This window comes from Rhincodon typus, chromosome 24, assembly GCF_021869965.1.
Source record: "Rhincodon typus isolate 14 chromosome 24, sRhiTyp1.1, whole genome shotgun sequence".
Classification (NCBI taxonomy): Eukaryota; Metazoa; Chordata; class Chondrichthyes; order Orectolobiformes; family Rhincodontidae; genus Rhincodon; species Rhincodon typus.
Genome location: NC_063355.1, coordinates 4,064,658 through 4,085,381, shown reverse-complemented (window position 1 = coordinate 4,085,381; position 20,724 = coordinate 4,064,658). Strand labels below are relative to the sequence as shown.

General features: G+C 40.9%; 1 protein-coding gene across 1 annotated transcript in view; it reads right to left on the bottom strand.

Moving 5' to 3' along the window:
• Window positions 1–20,724, bottom strand: part of sfi1 (SFI1 centrin binding protein) — a 74,457-nt gene that overhangs the window by 28,070 nt on the left and 25,663 nt on the right. The window contains exons 12-14 of the mRNA XM_048611346.1: window positions 9,555–9,715; window positions 7,673–7,747; window positions 6,358–6,432 (exon numbers count right to left, since the gene is read on the bottom strand). Coding sequence (XP_048467303.1) covers window positions 6,358–6,432; window positions 7,673–7,747; window positions 9,555–9,715 — 311 coding nt within the window. The remainder of the gene's footprint in view (window positions 1–6,357; window positions 6,433–7,672; window positions 7,748–9,554; window positions 9,716–20,724) is intronic.

Here is a 20,724-nt window from a genome sequence, read left to right as displayed (position 1 = left end):
CACCTCCGCTGGCAATGCGTTCCAGGCACCCACCACACTCTACGTAAAGAACTTTCCATGCATATCTCCCTTAAACTTTTCCCCTCTCACCTTGAAATCGTGACCCCTAGTAATGGAGTCCCCCACTCTGGGAAAAAGCTTCTTGCTATCCAACCTGTCTATACTTCTCATGATTTTGTACACCTCAATCAGGTTCCCCCTCAACCTCCATCTTTCTAATGTAAATAATCCTAATCTACTCAACCTCTCTTCATAGCTAGTGCCCTCCATACCAGGCAACATCCTGGTGAACCTCCTCTGCACCCTCTCCAAAGCATCCACATCCTTTTGGTAATGTGGCAACCAGAACTGTACGCAGTATTCCAAATGCGGTCAAACCAAAGTCCTATACAACCGTAACATGACCTGCCAACTCTTGTACTCAATACCCCGCCCAATGAACGAAAGCATGCCGTATGCCTTCTTGACCACTCTATCGACCTGCGTTGCCACCTTCAGGGTACAATGGACCTGAACACCCAGATCTCTCTGTGCATCAATTTTCCCCAGGGCTTTTCCATTTACTGTACTGTTCGCTCTTGAATTGGATCTTCCAAAACGCATCACCTCGCATTTGCCTGGATTGAACTCCATCTGCCATTTCTCCGCTCAACTCTCCAATCTATCTATATTCTGCTGCATTCTCCGACAGTCCCCTTCACTATCTGTTACTCCACCAATCTTAGTGTCATTCGCAAACTTGCCAATCAGACCATCTATACCTTCCTCCAGATCATTTATTTACATCACAACAACAGTGGTCCCAACACGGATCCCTGTGGAACACCACTGGTCACAGTTCTCCATTTTGCAAAACTCCCTTCCACTACAACCCTCTGTCTCCTGTTGCCCAGCCAGTTCTCTATCCATCTAGCTAGTACACCCTGGACCCCATGCAACTTCACTTTCTCCATCAGCTTACCATGGGGAACCTTATCAATTGCCTTAATAAAGACCACGTATATGACATCTATAGCCCTTCCCTCATCTATCAACTTTGTCACTTCCTCAAAGAATTCTATCAAGTTGGTAAGACATGACCTTCCCTGCACAAAACCGTGCTGCCTATCACTAATAAGTCCATTTTCTTCCAAATGTAAATAGATCCTATCCCTCAGTATCTTCTCCAGCAGATTCCCCACCACTGACATCAGGCTCACCAGTCTATAATTTCCTGATTATCCTTGCTACCCTTCTTAAACAAGGGGACAACATTAGCAATTCTCCAGTCCTCCGGGACCTCACCCGTGCTCAAGGATGCTGCAAAGATATCTGTTAAGGCCCCAGCTATTTCCCCTCTCGCTTCCCTCAGTAACCTGGGATAGATCCCATCCGGACCTGGGGACTTGTCCAACCCAATGCCTTTTAGAATACCCAACACTTCCCCTCCACCCCCTTATGCCGACTTGACCTAGAGTAATCAAACATCTATCCCTAACCTCAACATCCGTCATGTCCCTCTCCTCAGTGAATACCGATGCAAAGTACTCATTAAGAATCTCACTCATTTTCTCTGACTCCTCGCATAACTTCCCTCCTTTGTCCTCGAGTGGACCAACCCTTTCTCTAATTGCCCTCTTGCTCCTTATGTATGAATAAAAGGCTTTGGGATTTTCCTTAACCCTGTTTGCTAAAGATATTTTATGACCCCTTTTAGCCCTCTTAATTCTTCATTTCAGATTGGTCCTACTTTCCCGATATTCTTCCAAAGCTTTGTCTGCTTTAAGTCGCCTAGACTTTATGTATGCTTCCTTTTTCCTCTTTGCTAGTCTCACAATTTCACTTGTCATCATATATTCTAGGGCTACGATTCTTGCTTAGGGTACTGTACTGTGTTAGCATGCAAGAGCTCCAGGGTTCAACTCCCTGATGAGCCCAGGATTCTTATTTCATTTGGGGCGGCACAGTGGCTCAGTGGTTAGCACTGCTGCCTCACAGCGCCAGCAACCTGCGTTCGATTCCACCCTTGGGCGATTGTCTGCGTGTGGAGTTTGCACATTCTCCCCGTGACTGCGTGGGTTTCCTCCGGGTGCTCCGTTTTTCTCACACAGTCCAAAGATGTGCAGGTTAGGTAAATTGGCCATGCTAAATTGCCCATAGTGTTCAGGGATGTGCAGATTAGGTGGGTTACAGGGGAATGGGTCTGGGTGGGATGCTCTGAGGTTCGGTGTGGCCTTATAGGCCGAAGGGCCTGTTTCCACACTGTAGGGATTCTATGATTTCTATGATCTTCTATGATATTCACTAATTTAGATTGTTTTTTTTCCCCCAAGTAATAAGTTACTCCATATTCTATCAAAATACAATATCTCATACTTATCAATACTGAAATGCATATGTCAGTTATACACCCATTCTGCAAGCTCATTAACAATTTATTGAAATTTGTAACAGTCTCCTTGGTGTTGACCATCTATCCCAATCTGGTGTCGTATACAAGTTATAAAATGCATTTTTGATTCCAAAGTCTACATTGTTCATGCAAATTGCGAACTGTTGTCACAGCACCAATACTTTGGGAAGCCCACTTCTCACATACTGCAGCCCTGAATTGTTTCCCTTCCTGTTGTTTTTTGTCTTTCAGACAGCTAGCCATTCATTCTAGTAACTGTCCTCTGATACTCAAAAGTTCTCATGTTATTCATTAGACTGTTGTAAGATACCTAATTTAAGGACTTGTATCAACCTAGATATATTACAGCTACTGCTACATTCTACATTCTCTGTTTCCATTTCAAATAATTCAATGAGGTCAGCTAAGAAACACGTTTCTTTCCGAAATCGACATTGACAATTCATTAACGCATTTTTGATTTCTTGATGTTTTTCTATTTTCTCTTCAGTCAAATTGTTATTTTTCCTCTTTCTACCATTGTTAAGCTGTGTTCCCAGGACATATCATGTCAGTCAACTCACAAATTACTTGCACAACTGAAGAACATAATTTCTTTATTTTCATGAGCAAAGAATAATGTTCTATTTTCACTGTGTTTCAGCAGATGTTGTTTAAATTATAGGTATGCTCAATGTATCTGGGAATGAATTTGTACAACAGAAATAAATTAGCAGGAAAGAACAATAGTGACTAATTACAAAGTCATGGCAACATATTGTCACTTAACTGGTTCAATAAATGTTACATTATATTACAGTACAGAAACAGGTCATGTGGCACGACAGCTCATTGCCAGTGTTTTCATGCTACAAGAGCCTCTTCCCACCATTTGTCGAACTCCATCCATGCCTCTCTCATGTGTGTATCTGGCTTCTTATTAAATACATCTATGTCAGTCACCTCAACTACTCCTTCAGGTAGCAAGTTCCACATTCTAAACACTGTGTGGCTTTGCCAGCATTCAAGTACGTAAGACTAGCCCAAATCAGGAGAAAGTAAAAAATAACAACTGACCAAGACAAGGAAAAAACATGTGTAACTGTACAAAATCAGAATCCCAATTTCATTAGCAAGAGATGGTTTTCAGAATAAAGTAACCCAACACAAAAGTGATGGACTGAACCTGAAAAATGCAGAAACTGTAACAGTGGCAAGAGGTACCAGAGAGACTATTGCAAATTAAGTAAACTAGAGAAGGAGGGAAAAGGATCCTAAAAAATACATTGGAAACGATCAAATAATGCACAGTTAGTCCCAAGAAAAGCAGGGTAGAATGTCCGGAGAATTAGAAGAGGCTTCGCAGAATGTCTACTCTTGTACAATATGTCAGAATAAAATTGGCCAAACTAGCCCATGCGAAAAATACAACAAACAACTCAGACTGAGATAGAGAAAGAGGAATGGTAGTGTTTAGAATGGACAATGAGTGATCAAGCGTCACAGATTGAGCATTGTACATAGCTGGGAAAGCATGCAAAAATAGCACAAAATGGGAAAGAATAAGGCAGAAATGTCCCTGTCTAAATATGGAGATGGGAATATGTGATTCATTGTGTCTGACTTATTATCTACATGCATACATAAAGGTGTATAAAATTTTAAACATGAAAATGTTGAAGTTGTTCCACTCATAAAGGTGCCAGTCGTCCTACCTGTCAAAGTGAAATTGGCCAAACCAGTGCAAAAGATCAGGGAATATAAAATGCAAGTGAGCTATGAAACCACTAAGACACAATGTGCCATTTTTTTTTTACCCCGGGAGCTCAGACTTCAATTCTGAAGCCAGCCATAAGGATAACAATAGGAAGTTACACTGATTGCACTAGTTGGAGAAGGCTTGTCAGCGACATTCACAGAATCATAGAATCCCTACATTATGGAAGCAGGTCATTCAGCCCATCGAGTCCACACTGACCCTCTGAAGAGCATCTCACTCAGACCCACCCCATCCCTGTAACCCTGCATTTCCCATGGCAATCCACCTAACCTGCACACCCTGGATACCATCGGCAATTTCCTATGGGCCAATCCACCTAACCTGCACATCTTTGGACTTGGAGGAGGAAAGCAGAGCATCTGGAGGAAACACACGCAGGCATGGGAGGGAATGTGCAAACTCCACACAGACAGTTACCCGAGGGCAGAATTGAACCTGGGTCCCTGGCGCTGTTAGGCAGCAGTGCTAACCACTGAGCCACTGTGCCATCCATTCTTTTTTTCCCTCAATGAACATTAGAAGACATCTTTCAAAGTTCTTCCATAAAAATAAATACTCAAAATAATGAAGAAACTAGCCAGTGCAAACCAAATGATAATGTAGATTTTTAAAAATTATTCCCAATGACTTTAAATCACGTTACTCATAGGTGGAGAATTTGAGATTATTATTAAAATGTTCATTGTTTTCAACTTAATTCATTTACAGCTGTATTAAGAGAAGGACATCGGGTTACGGCTCTTAAATACATTAAGGAACACTTTTAAACGAAAGAAAAAAATGGGATTTATTATGGCAAATATTAGCATCATGAAAGAGATAAATGCGGACAGTCATATCAAATGCAATGAGGAATAGGCCTAAGCTTAGAAGCCGCCATTTAATGTGGATAAGTGCAGACTTATACAAATGCAGAGGATGAATGTTATCTAAAGTACACCATACAGGAGTCCAAATTAAAGACAGTTAAGTAGAAAAGCAACGAAGAGTTTTATATTTCATCAATCTCACAAGGTTCACAACTAGTCTGCTATGAAGCTATAATAAAGAATGGCCCAATAAAAAGGAGTACTGTAATGTCTTTGCATAAGATTGGGACTACTGTGGGTGAAATTGCTCTGTCTCAGTAGTGTGAAACAGGTTCATCAAAAAAAAAATCAGCCTACCATCCAAAAAGTAAGTTGTGACCAACTGAAGGCAAGTGCAAGATTTTACACACAGATTTCCTGGCTTAGAGTTTCCATTTTTACAGGAACTGGGAAATCACACCCAAAATGCATTGTATAGGTCAAGTACAGATTTTACATTTAATCACATACAGTAATCCAAAAATTATGCCACGCCTACATGAACTCAGCAATCTAATTGGTGAAAATATTTAGGTTAGAATACTGTGCAGTGTCAGTGTCCTTTTCTCCCAGATTATTTAACACTTACAGATCACCCAAAGTATGAGAAGTGCCAGTAAAACCAATGCATCGCTGGCACAGAATTGGTAGAAGGCAACCGTTGTTGCCTTCATTCTTCACCTGTCTGGCACTTCTAATTTCCTAATTTTCACTACAGCAAATGGGTACTCGTGGCTTGCCTAAAAGTTATCAGTAACTGTTCCAGACCAACTTGTTTCATGACCAACTGATCAGTATTCACTGACTTTGGGTTGGAATCCTGCAATCGTCCCATTGGAGCATATCTGACAGTCAAGTAGAAACCCAGTGGGCAGCACAATAGCTCAGCGGTTAGCACTGCTGCCTCACTCACAGTGCCAGGGACCAGATTCCATTCCACACTTGGGCGATCGTCTGTGCGGAGTTTGCACGTTCTCCCTGTGTCTGTGTGGATTTCCTCCTGGTGCTCCAGTTTCCTCCCATAGTCCGAAGGTACGCAAGTTAGGTGGATTGGCCATGCTAAATTACCCATTGTGTTCAGGGATGCGTAGGTTAGGTGCATTAGCCATGGGAAATGCAGGGTTACAGGGATAGGGTAGGGGGATGTGTCTAGGTGGGATGCTGTTTGGAGTGTTGGTGTGGACTCATTGGTCCAAAGGGCCTGTTTCTACACTGTGGGGATTCTATATATGCTGTCACTTGCCATGCACACTTCCCTTCTAATTCTAAGCTATGTTTCAATACGAACACAGAAAATTAAACTGATACTTGAGAAAGTTTTGGAAGGAAGTGAAAGTTTAGTCCCTGCTGTCTCTTACCTTCCCTTGAAGTGAGAAAGACCAATGCCATAAAGCTATTGCTGTCTTCTTGGTCTCCTCATGTTTCAACAACAGCTGCAAAGAAAATGAAGCAAATCAAATGAGATTCTGTATGAACTGCAGAAACATACTGAGCAAGAAAAGCTACTCATATAGAAAGATATTCAAGGCAGTCTTTATTCTACCACGTTCTGACAACTTTTCCCATCATATCTTGGAGTAGAGATGAAGCAAGGGCAAGGTCTTTATGTGTGGGGGAGGGGGGGGCAAATTGTTTTCCCAACTTGTCTGAGGGCAGTGAACCACCAGGTACCTCACTCAAATGTCTACTGTTCCTGTGCAAAAAGGGTGAAATGGCTCTGTGTCAGTAGTGCAAAACAGTTTATCAAAAACAAAACAGCCTGCCATCTATAAGGTGAGATGTGACCAGTCTAAGGCAAGTGCAACATCTTCCTGCATCTTGGAAAGTGCTGGGAAGCTAGTTAACCAAGTTGGCATAAGGGGTTTTGCAGCCAAGTCCAATGTTTTTCCTTTCTTGATATTTATACCTGGAGACCCAGACCCTGATTAGCAGATCAAGGGTGGAAACACTGGCTGATTTTTTTTTTGTGAATCATAGAATCCCACAGTGTGGGAGCATGTCAATTGGCCCATTGAGACCACACAAACCCTCTGAACAGAATCCTACACAGACTCAACCACCAACCCCCCACACGCACCACCACACCCCCACCCCATGCAATCCTTGTAACACTGCATTTCTCATGACTAGTTCACCTAGACTGCACATCCCTGAATACTATGAGCAATTTCCCATGGCCAATCTACCTAACCTGCACCTCTTCAGACCGTGGCAGGTAATCAGAGCATCTGGAGGAAACCCATAATAGACACAGGGAGAATGTGCAAACTCCACACAGACAGTTGCCCGAAGGTGGAATCAAACCTGAATCCCTGGCACTGTGAGGCAGTGGTGCCGATAAATGAGCCACGGTGCCATCATATGTTCACACTTCATTGCTGAATCGCAAATGAATGATTGATATCTAAACATAATAGTGGCAGCCTCTACCTCTATCCACAAACCAATTCTTTCAACAGAATTGATCTGATTGTGGAGAATCTAAGGCTGAGATTAACCAACAGAAGTTAAATGCAAATATTATAGAGAAGGGATGGAACAAAAAGGCAAAACGCAGGATTGTCCAAATTTTTGGAGCAAAATAGTGCATGCACATATTGCGTAAAATAAACTCAGATTAATGCAAGGGCTAGATGAAATTGGTGCATGTGAAGTATCTTATTTCCTTCTTACTTTTACTTTCCAGTCTGTGAAGTAGCATCGATAAAGTCGCTGTGCTTGAAACCAATCCCCACATCGCCGCAATAACTGGAACGCAATCAAGAACAAAAGTTTGCATCGGTCTCTTTTACACCAGTTCATGCAAGCATAATGAAAATCATTATTGTTGGATATCATAGGTCAGAAGTGTGATAAAGATTCACTCTTTCTCTCTTTAGTGATGAGCAGTTTCACAGATACAAGCAGCTTTTAAGTGCCCACTTTTCATGTGTAAACCCAGATAATGCCAAACTATTCAGCAAGGAGGGTACTGTAGGCATTCTCAATACCACCCACTTCTGGTACAAATCCAGATCCTGCACGATTCATTATCGAGCAGACTTGTTTTTTCCTCCCTCCACAATGTCCTGGCCAACATTCATCCCTCATTTAACAAATTAACTGGCTCACCATCTCAATGCTATTTGGAACTTCCAGCCATGTAAACTGGCCGCTGCATGAGCCTTAATTTCCAGCAAAATTCCTTGGCTATGAAGAGCTTAGTGACAACAAAGCTGCTCAACAAATGCAAGTTCTTTCATCCTTCAAACAATGTATTTCTGGAAGGACAATCAAATGCATGATTTTTGTTGCCACTTACTAGCTTGGGGGCTGGAGGGCTGACAAGTTATATCAACTGTCAAAGTGTCAGGAGAAGAGGTTGAAATTATTCCATAGGGAGCTTTGATGATTTAATTGCTGTGAAGCTCTGAACAAGGAGAAAAGGCTACAATTTAATTTCACTCTCATGAGTATGTACAAATTGCATTAGCTATTACAGGGAACTTGTTACTATTATTAGCCACAATAAGCCAATGCATAATTTCATATTTCACAACTGCACTTACACAAACACCCTGCAGCTGGCCATCTTAATAATCTGATCCACAAGGCCCTTATGGGCATCGTTTGTGGAGCTATATCACTGATCTGCAACAAGAAGTACTGAATGGTCCAGAAGCACAGAATCTGGCATTAAGAGCAACAGAGTCTGGAGAATAGTAATAGGAACACACTCTCCACATCACAGTGTCAAACACAAATCACAGCTCATGTCCAGACTGCCAATGTTTACTGAATCCAGGATGGTGCATTCCTTTCACGGAGAAAATTGGAAATAAAAAATAAAATGCTAAAAGCATTCCACAGTGTGGTGCTGGAGGAACATACCAGGCCAGGCAACATCAGAGGAGCAGGAAAGCTGACGTTTCGGGTCGGGACCCTTCTTCAGAAATGGGGGAGGGAGAAGGGGGCTCTGAAATAAACAGAGAGAGGAGGGGTGGGGCTGGGGAAGATAGGTGGGATGATGATAGGTGAGTGCAGGTAGGCAGTGGTGGGGATTGGTCAGCAAGGTGGGAGGAGCAGACAGGTGGGAGAGAAGACGGACAGGTCAAGGAGGTGGGGATGGAGCCAGTAAAGGTGAGTGTAGGTAGAGAGTTGGGATGGGGGTTGGTCAGTGAGGAGGGAGGGGCGGGTAGGTAGGAGGGAAGACAGACAGGTCAAGGAGGCAGGGATGAAGCTAGTAAAGGTGAGTGTAGGTAGGAAGTGGGGGTGGGAGGAGCGGACAGGTGGGAGAGAAGGCGGACAGGTCAAGGAGGTGGGGATGATGGGGAGATAGGTCATTCTGTTAAGTTTTGAAGCCTATTCAATGAGGGCAACACCACGCCCACTGGTGCCAGCTTTTAATTACAGACAGTATACTGTCAGCAAGCTATCAGTAAGGAGGTAGCAGGTCAGTTAATTTCAGTGACCTCCCATGAAGCTGAATTTCTAATCATTTTGACTGTGCAATTTAGTATAATGGCTGGATTCTCTTTGACATGTAGCTTCCCTGTAACAATTTCTTTATACTCACGATGGCCCTCAAATTGTGGGCATGATGCTGTTTCCAGGACAACAGACACTTCTTCATAACCTTCTGTCTGTAGTGTTGGGTAGCAGCCCTCATTTTGTCTCCTAATATTACTGAGCTTCGACTGATCTGCTTCCACTGGGAAAACGCATGCTGCAGCTGAACTAGGGTAGACAGAAATAAAGTGATCATCATCTCTATTCAACAGCAACAACTCAAGAAAGAAATTCGCCATGATAAAGTGGTGAGGCAGGATTTTAAAAAAACCCAAATCAGACTGCTCATGTCTAAAGAACCAAGTCTGTGAAGTGGAGTAGAATATATGTTAGTCAAATCATTGCTCATCACTCAAACACTTGCTCTTTCTGTCTTATTTTAATACTTATTTCCTTTTGTTTTATGTCAAACATTCAGGAGTTACTGCTGCCATTTATCATGAGCACTTCTTCAGGGATGTGCGTGGAGATGAGAGACAGTGCTAGAGTGTGTGAGGGAGGGAGAGAGAGAGTGTGAGGGAGGGAGAAAGAGAGTGCAAGGGGGGGGGGGGGGGAGAGAGAGAGAGAGAGAGAGAGAGAGAGACACGCACACACACGGTATTGGTCAATCGTTTGGCTTACTGGGTCATTTCTCAGCTTCAGCTTTTTACTACTTTCCATCACTCCGAGCTCTCACTAAACTTGAGACACACAACTGTTTTCATTTCTTGAAGGAGGTGTCCTGAAGGAACTAAGATGATTGGCATATCCCACCTTTCTGTTACTTAGTGTGGGTGATTGAGTTAAATGTGCTCAAATAATGATCTTTGCTCCTCTCAGCAACCACTTATGGGGGATAGCAAATGTTAACCCAAATCAAGACAGTAATGGAACAAATTAATTAAGTGGTGAAAGTAATAGTTAATGGGTTTAAATTAATTTGGAAGGTGAAGGGGAAGCAGAGACAAAAGAAATTAGCAGAATTAAGATCAGAGGTCATTGATCAGGAAGATAATATTTAGCAATAAAAATTAGAAAAGTTCCAAATATCACAGGGTCCAAACTGTGAAAATGGCAAAATGTACAAAGGAAGTATTAAATTGTATGTATGTCGCTGTCCGTGATTTAATTAATAAGCTGCAGATACAGGTTGCTGCACAGGATTATGGCGTGGCTGTAGCAGAGACACGGTTCAAACAAGGCCAGCAATGGGTTCTTAATAATCATGGTTGCCAAGCATTCAGGAATAAGAGGCCAGGAAAACTAGGGCAAAGTGGGGGCGGGGAGAATGTGTGGCAGATTTATGTTACAGAGCTGAATAGAAATGATTTACTTAATGTTAATCCATTGGCTTGAGTTGAGGAATAGAGGGAAAGATGTTACACAGTAAAGAGCCTGTTATAAATAATGAGGTGATAGATGAACAGATTTTTTTGGCAAATTTCAAAGGCGAATAACAAAACAAGACTTGTAAATATTAGGAGACTTTCAATACTCTAATACGAACTTTGAAAACAGCACACTGCTGATTACCCCTTCCCTAAATACCTTAAGGACAGAAACATCTGACACACATTTTCAGGGGAACATCAATAACCAATATGTGCTCATTGTGACCAGGAAGGCAACAGTGTTGGTTCTTGTTCTGTGAAACAGGCCAAGTGGAATATGTTACAGTTAAAAATAATCTAGCAAACAGTGATCACAACACAATTTGGTTCAGAGAAATCATGAAAAAAGACCAGAATATAAGGAAGGCAAAACTACTCAGCTGGGTTAAGGCCAATTGCAGTGATTTTCAGAAGGAATCTAATGAAGGTAGGTTAGAAAAGTTGATCACAGAGTAAAGCAGTTAACAGGGCAATTAGAATATTTAGGGAAGGGATAATTCATCAGATGCAAACTAATTATTGTTTCTTTAAAATGTGTCCAAAGGTAATGTATCCTGAAAGCAAAAGAAAATAAGTGTTAAATAAGACAAAGAGGAAACCCAAGACAATTGTCAAGGGCAAGATTCACTGAATAATCAGAAACAGTTTTTTAAATTCGAGGAGGGAATAGATGAAGATAATATAGTGAACAGAGAGATCAGGAGAAAAGATTACAAAGCAACTTATAAGTGAACTATAAAACATTTTAGAATCTTTTAAGTGGTAACATTTAGCTAGAAGTGTTAGAACAATTAAGTATCCAAGGGAAAAACTTCATGTTGAAGCAGAGGATCTGGCAAAAGTATTCAACGAATATTTCATCTGTCTTCACAAAGAAAGCAGCTAATGTTTAGGTTATTCAAGTGGGAAATGATGGACAGAATAATAATAGGGAAGTATTGCTAAAAAGATTAGCATTACTGAAAGCTATGAAGTCAACTGATTCAAATTGAACTGCACCATGACTCAATGGTTAGCACTGCTGCCTCACAACACCAGGGACCTGATTTGATTCCACCCTCGGCGACTGAGTGTGGAGTTTGCACATTCTCCCCGTGTCTGTGTGGGTTTCCTCTGGGTGCTCCAGACCCCTCCTACAGTACAAAGAGTGCACGTTAGATGGATTGGTCATGCTAAATTGCCCATAGTGTTTAGGGATGTGGAGGTTGGTGGATTAGCCATGGGAATGCAGGGGGAGATGTGGGTGGTGGGTCAGAGTGGGATGCTGTTTAGAGGGTCGGTGTGGACTTAATGGGCCGAATGGCCTGCTTCCACACTGTAGGGATTCTATGATTCTGTAGACTAAAAGATATGATTGATTAGTAATTGAGAACACATATTCAACAAGAAATTTACATTCCTTTAAGAAATAAAAACCTTACAGGTAAAGTGACCCAACTGTGGCTAACAAGTAGAGTTAATTATAGTATTAAGTTAGTAGAAAGAGCCTTATATTGTTCCAAAAGTAGTAAGCCTGAGGGTCTCCTTCAAATCTGAAGGAGATTTTCTGTTGTGAAGACAACGACAGAAGAATGAAGAAATAGCAGACACATCATTAAAATTAGTGATAAAAACACAAAAAAATTTGCAGAGATTATGGGGAACCAAAATGGAGAATTTGAACACAAATTATTGTCAGTAAGAAATAATACCCAAGAAATGAATTGACCCAAAATTCTCTAAACCCACAGAACCCGATTGCATGTGTTCTACCATTTAAAAAGAGATGGCCACAGACTGTGGGTACTCTGGTTTCACTGATCTTCTAGAATCCCTTACATTCTGGGATGCTCCCTTGGGTTCAGAAAATACTAAATGCAATCTCACTGTTCGATAAAAGAGGGATTGAGGAAACAGAGTACTGTCAACCAGTTACCCTGACATCAATAATAAAAAAATGCTGCAATCCATTATGAGGGACATGGTAACAGGATACTCAGGAAACCATGATTACATAGAGTCATCACACACTTGTGAAAGGGAAGGGAATTTGGAAGATCACAAACTATGTATCCATTATCTTTGCAGCCACTTATTTCGTGACCCAAGGAGACAGGCAATCAGGTGGAGGGGACTTAACGGCCTTTAAGCCTTTACTCCCATTTTTCTGACATTACATCAATACTTCTGGAAGTACTCCAGTGACAGTGAATCATTTTGAGATGCATCCTCTCGATGCTCATGACTTTCACGAAAACACACAAATGGGGTCTGATGGCGGAGATTAAGAAACATAAGAACCTTGATCATAATCAACATGCAACAGACTTTCCATCCCCGCTATTGAGATGAGGCAGCCAATATTGATCATCCTGCAATACAGCATCCCAACTCATTAGCGAGAAGCTAATGATTGTTGGTACAGCATAGAATGAGGCCATTTGGCTCATCATGGCTGTGTTAGCTCGTTCAAAGAGCTACCCAATTTCATCTCACTGCAATTCTTTTTTTTGCTCATAGCGTACAGAATTATCCCCTTTGAGAATTTATCCCACCTTCTGTCAAAGCTGTTGAGATGCATATTCCAGATCAAACCACTCTGTGTACTTTATGTTTTATTATGCCATCTCCAATTCTTTAGCCATTTACTTTACATTTGCCTCCTCCGGTTATCAACTAATAGTTGGTAACTATACCAAATAGTTTCTCATTAGTTTACTAAAACTGTTCATGATTTTGAACACCTCTATCAAATTTCTGTTTAATCTTACCTGCTTGATGGACAAGCACATCTTCGCCAAATCTCTGCCCATGACTTAAGTTCCTTATCCCCAGTACCATTCCAGTAAATCTGTTCCATATCCTCTGCAAGACCTTGAAATTCTTCTTCACGTAGAGTGCCCAGTATTAGATATGATAATCCAGCTGGGGCCAATTCAGTGTTTCCGAATGGTGCACAGTGCAGGACAGAGTGTACAAGAAGAAATAGCAGTTGCTTGTGTTAAAGGGAAAACAATAATCTTGGATAATTTAAATCCATACATAAACTGGAAAAAATTAGATTGGCAACGACAGCCTGGAAGATGAGTTCAAAGAATGCTTTTCAGATAGTTTCTTAGAGCAGCATGTTTGGAAACTGGCCAAGGACCATGTTACACTGGACTTAGCATTGTGTAATGTGTCAGGATTAATTAATGACCTCACAATAAAGTTACACCTAGGTAGAGTAACTATAACATGATTGAATTTTGCATCCAGTTTGAAAAAGAATGAGTCTAAGTCTCATACTTTCAAACTTAAAGAGCATGAAAGCTGAGTGACCTATTGAACTAAGACACTGCAGGATAGATCAATTGAGTAGTAGCAGACATTTATAGGTACATATCAGAATAAATATATTCCTATATAAAGAAAAATTCCAAGGTGAGGACCCATATTCTGTGGTTAACTGAAGCAATTAGGGTAAGCGTCAAACCTGAAGAAAAAAGCACACAATTGTGTGAAGATGAGTGGCAAGTCAGATAATTGGACAGAAGATAAATATAGATAAAGGTTAATCAGGAGAAAGAACTTAGGGTATAAGAGAAAACTATGAATTTTAAAAGTAAAAGAAGTGTAAAGGCAAGAGTTTCTCCAGATATACAGGAAAGAAAAGTGAATGCTAGTCCATAGAATGAGAATGGAGAATTAATGGTGGATAATAAGGAAATGGCAGAAGAAATGAACAAATATTTTGCTTCTGTCTTCACGACAGAGGCCACCAAAATCATTCCAGTAATAGCGTTAAACCAGGAGACAGAGGGGGAGAGAAATTTTGTGAAATAACAATCACTAGATTCCTGAAAGGTTCCAAAGTAGTATATACAACTCCTCTATTCAAGAAGGGAGGGAGGCAGAAAAAAGGAAATAGCAGGTAAGTTTGCTTGAAATCTGTCATGTGTAAGTTATTAGAATCGATCGTGAAGGAAGTTGTAACTGGACACTTAGAAAAACTCAAGGTAATTGGGAAAAACGTCATCATGGCTTTGAGAAATCGTGTTTAACCAATTTATTGGAGACCTTTGAAGGAGTAACGTGCTGTGGATAGAGGTGAGCCTGTAGACAGGCTGTATTTGGATTTCTAGAAGGTATTCAACAAGATGCTACAAAAATAGTTACTGCACAAACAGGAGTTCATAGAGTGAGTGGTTTGCCTTATAAAGAAAGGTTGGATAGGCTGAGCTCATCTCCACTAGTGCTTAGAAAAGCGAGGGGTGATTTGATTGAAGTATACAAGATCCTCCTTCGATGAGTTCCAAGGATCCAGGGGATACTGGTTAAAAATTAGAAGCTGCTCTTGCAGAACTGAGAGTAGAAGAAACTTTGGAACACTCTGCCTCAGAAGGTGATGGAGCCAGGATCATTGAATATTTTTAAAGCAGAGGTAGATAGATTCTTGTTAGACAGTGGAATTTAAAAAATGGATTTAGGTGGGATTGTGGAATAGAAAGTACAAACAGATCAGTCATGATCCCACTGAATGGCATGACCAAATATCCTACTTCTGCAGCTCATTCTTAAGTTCATAGCTCAACTTCATAAGTCTTTCTCCATGCCTCTATTAATAAGATCAAGAATCCTTTGTAACAGCCTTCTGATCTCACCATGCCAACTTCAAGGATGAAGGTACCTAAATTTCAAGAACTCGCTGTTCCTGAATTCTCTTTAATGTGGTACCATGCGGACTACACTGCTTCTCCTCATTCTATCTGCCAGAATGAATCACTGCATGTTTCATGTTAGTTTCATTTACTATACTTTTGGCTATTTCACCTGCCTAAAGACGTTTTCTTGAAGTCTATTACCCTCCTCATTTTTACTATATTTCCAAGTTTCATAACATCAGTAAACTTTGAAATTATATCCCAATTGACATCAAAAAGTGATATTCCCAAAACAGATTCCTGAGGAAACCAGGGTTTAATTCACTCTTGTCTAAAAAAGAGCCGTATACTGCCACCCTTTGATTTAATTCCCTTAATCAATTTGATATTCTGCAGATACTGTCCATTAAACTCCTTAAATGTACACTGCCAAATTTTATCAAATGCCTTTTGGAGATCCAGACACAAATTTACAGAACAAATTATATTCTGTTGCTTTAGTTTGACTCAAATGATGTTTTTATTACTGCGGAACAAAGCATGAGACTGCATTCAAAAGACAAGGTGAAACTGTCACTGATCTGAAATAAATGGTCCTTTAATTTGTAATCTATGTAAGATTCTTCAATTCCATATTAATGTGTAAATCTTTTCCCCTTAAGTTGATATTCTACAAAGAAAATTACTTAGAAAACTTGTGAATGCAGAAATATTTCAGAGATTGATCATTTTTAAGTCTTCAAAATCATTTATTTTACAAAAATACCAAACTTAATAGATTCATTACACTTCAGTAGTTAGTGATCACCTATAATGATATCAAGGTTTTTTTATAAAACATCTTCCATTTACTCACCATTCTTTAATTATCCTTAATTAACACACCGCACTAAATGAATTTAGCATAAGATCCACCAGGGGAAGCTCACAGTTCAGATGCCTGAACAAACTTTATACGACTCACTAAACCTCAAGTCTGGTCCACATACATTTACAGTTGCTCCATTGTACTTTAACTGGATGAATGTCAGGGTCTTATTCACTCTAGTTCATAATCAATTATTTTCTTTCTGCTTTATCAATAATAATGCACAAAAAACATCCACCAGGATGGCAGACTGGTTAGCAAGGTTAGATCACACGTAATACAGGGAGAACTAGCCACTTGGATATAGAACTGGCTCGAAGATAGAAGACAGAGGGTGGTGATGGAGGGTTGCTTTTCAGACTGGAGGCCTGTCACCAGTGGTGCACCAAAAGGATCAGTGCTGGGTCCACTGCTTTTCATCATTTATATAAATGATTTGGATGAGAACACAGGCGGTATGGTTAGTAAGATTGCAGATGACACCAAAATTGGATGTGTAGTGGACAGCGAAAGAGGTTACCTCAAAGTACAACAGGATCTTGATCAGATGGGTCAATGGGCCAAGAAGTAGCAGGTGTAGTTTAATTTAGATAAATGTGAGTTGCTGCACTTCACAAAGGCAAATCAGAGCAGGACTTACACACTTAATGGTAAGGTCCTGGGGAGTATTGCTGAACAAAGAGACTTTGGAAAGCAGGTTCATAGTTCCTTGAAAGTGGAGTCCCAGGTAGTGAAGGCAGCGTTTGGTCATTTGGTACACTTGCGTTTATTGGTTAGTGCATTGAGCATAGGAATTGAGATGTCATGTTGTGGCTGTACAGGACATTGGTTGGGCCACTTTTGGAATACTGCGTTCAATTCTGATCTCCCTGCTGTAGGAAAGACATTGTGAAACTTTAAAGGGTTCAGAAAAGAGTTTCAAGGGTGTTTCCAGGGTCGGAGGGTTTGAGCTATAGGGAGAGGCTGACTAGGCTGCGGCTATTTTCCCCGGAACGTCGGAGGCTGAGGGGTGACATTGTAGAAGATTATAAAATTATGAGGAGCATGGATAGGGTGAATAGTCAAAGTCTTTTCCCCAGAGTGGGGGAATCCAAAACTAGACGGCATAGGTTTAAGGTGAGAGGGGAAAGATTTAAAAGGAACCCAAGGGCAACTTTTTCACGCAGAGGATGATGTGTATATGAAATGAGTTGCCAGAGGAAGTGGTTGAAGTGGGTACAATTACAACATTTAAAAGGCATCTGGATGGGTATAGGAATAGGAAGGGTCTAGAGGGATGTGGACCAAATGCTGACAAATGGGACTAGATTAATTTAGGATATCTGGTTGGTGTGGACATGTTGGATTGAAGGGTCTGTTTTCATGCTGTACATGTCTATGAGAAAACAAAACTGCTCAACTGGTACCATACTCAACAGAGGTTAGAGCCCTTTAATAAACTGTTCAATATTATGAATTCTGAGGGCACCTGGTAAGAAAAAGAGAAAACAGAGAAGTTCAAAACTATTGGAAGTCTGAGTCAATTCAAAAACAGTCCAACTGATTAGGCAGACATCAGCTGGCGGAAATCTGCATGATGCACAAAGTTAAAGCTTTGCAGAAGGCTGAGACTCAATTTATGATGAGGTCTCAATTGAGAGATATAATGGAAAGAGTTAATGACAGATAGCACGCAAGTGCTCTAGGAAATAAATTACAGCATTATAATGATCACGATACCGTAAAGACCACATCTTTTTATTTCCCTTTACTTTTGATTGCGCAGTGAAATGGTAAAATGGCAGTTTCAAAACCAATTGTTGTGGAAGAAATTGCTGCAATTTTAAAAAGAAAATTACTGAAACTCATTGCAAGTCATATTTACACTGCTGCTTTGCTCATGCAGTGGTGGGGGGGTGGGTTGTTTGTGGATGGGCTGACAGCAAGGTGCATGTAAAAAGCGAAATTCAGCCAACTATAGGTTGCTGACGAGTTGGAGGAGCTGTAACCAGTTGTGGATACCAAAGGCCATCAGCCTGACAACAACTATCTAATTGGTTCCTGGGCAGCTGACCAGCTAGTGGGAGTGAACAATATTGGCAGAAGCCTTCAGTCTGCTGGAAAGGCAGCTGGTGTATCTTTCTCTCCTGTAAAGTACATTAATCCTGAAGAAATCCAGTTTATTTTACCTCACTAGTTGATCTAAGCTGTGGCCTTTAACTGGTAACTATGAGATTTTGCAGTTAATATACCTATTGCCCAAGCTTCCTGTGAAGAAGTGTAAAGAACTTAGAGAAATTGAAGATCACTAAGTCACGGAACGAAAAAGATCACCTTGGTTGCGGGGGGGTGGGTATGTGTATGTGCATGTGCATTGGTGGGGACAGGGTGATTTTAGCAGGAGGCTAGAGTTTTAACTAGTAAAGTTACACGTCAACAGTTCATAGTTGCGTACCTGTGGTTAGAACCTATTTATTGGTAACAAATGATAGTCCTAAGTAGTACAGAAACCCAGCCCGTGTTGTCTGTTAGCCAGGGTCTGTCAGACAGGTAAATTGGAAACTTTGCATCCTTGGATAAATTTTTCAACTTTTGTGACAATTTTAGCAGTAGCAGAGTTTGATTTCTAGCACACCAATCCAGTGAGGTGAGACAATCGATTTAAGAGATGAAATTCTGCTGTCACATTGTTTGCCCCCAAGAAAGCAAATGCTTACCATTAGGGAGTAAGCCACTCCGAACCTCAAACCTGTCCTAGCATTCAACAAAAAAAAAAAAAAGCTGGTCTGTACCTTTATTCCATCATCCTGTCTTGGTTGTTTAATCCTTAATAACTTTGTCTGTCAAAAATATACCATCAATCTTAGTATCAATATTTTCAACTGACCAAGTCTCAGCAGGTTTTCAGTGGCAAATATGCCCAACTTCCATGATCCCTTGCAAAGGTGCATTTCCTGGCACCATCACTAACTTCCTAATTCTAATGTTAGGGATATGGCCCCTTGTTCTGGACTCTCCCTCAAGAAGGAAAAGCTTCAAAAGACAATATCAACTTCTAAATCATCTTAAACAAATCAAATAGATTGCAGCTAATTTTATACTCTTCAACAAAAAAAAAAAAGCCTCATCTGAGCAACCTGTTCTTTCACGAAACCCTTTTAGCCAAGGTAACACTATGATAAATTTGCGCTAGTCAGTGGTAATGGACTGAAGACAGGAAGAGCTTTAATGAACATATAATGGTTAACCTTAGACAGAAAAAAATGGAACCAGATGAGGGCAGACTCTGGACAATACAAAAGAAGCAATGAAGGAAGATGATGAGGTCAAGAAGGTGGAGTATCATAACAAACCTAGAGAACAATCACAATGGGTGGCACTTATGCTTGGTTGTAGCCATTACACTGCTGTAGTGGGGGCAAAAACAGACCAGAAAAATCCAAATATGGAGGTTTAAGAAATGGGGACAGAGGCTTAGGATGTGACATTGTGTTAGTGAATTTTGCAGAGGAAAGAAATGTTCTGACAAGAATTTCAAGGACAGAGAGGTAGGGAGTGATTGTGCGATAGGGTAGGTTGATAATGGCAGTTTTGAAAGAGAGCAGTAGAGTACTCGGGATGAGGGAACTATTTGGGGGCCAAGTAGGAAGGTTTGGGTGTCAGTGTATTCACACGAATGGGACAAGGCAGTAGGTAGCAAGTTGCAAAGAAAAATTCATCTCAGCGGGGCTGAGAGGAGACAGGAGTGAAATTAGTGTAGGACGGAGGTACAGCGCTAGGACAGGAGTGAGCCTTGGGAAAGGCTGGCTTAACAGGCAGGATGAAGGGAGAGATGCAATAAAGGCAGCAGAATGAGTGTCCCCAACGTTGAGCACAAACAATCTCATCCCCTCCTCACTTATATTGGGGGAGATGGTTAAGGTAACAGGGACCACAGCTTAAGGATGTGGCTGATGGTGGTGAAGTGATTTATCTCTGCTCTACAAGGCAGTTTTTTCAGACGACATAAAGGACCCAGTAATAATGCTTTATGTAGCCCAGCCAGATTTGACAGTAGGTGGATAAAAAACAGTTTCTAACAGAGAAGCTCAGATCTGTACCACTGGACTTGAGAACCTATCATAAGGGGCACAGAAGGATTCAATAAAGGCGCATTCAGTTCACCTGTGTTGGCACTGCCTCAAAGAAATACAGGTTTGTCAGACTGCATTCAAGGACTACAGTTTACCCAGTTATTCTTGGTGTACAGGTTTCTTTAACTTTATGAATGGAAATTGATTTGTTCTATTATTTCACACAGAGCTGAAAACTCAGGAGTCTTTAATTGGCTAATTTTCC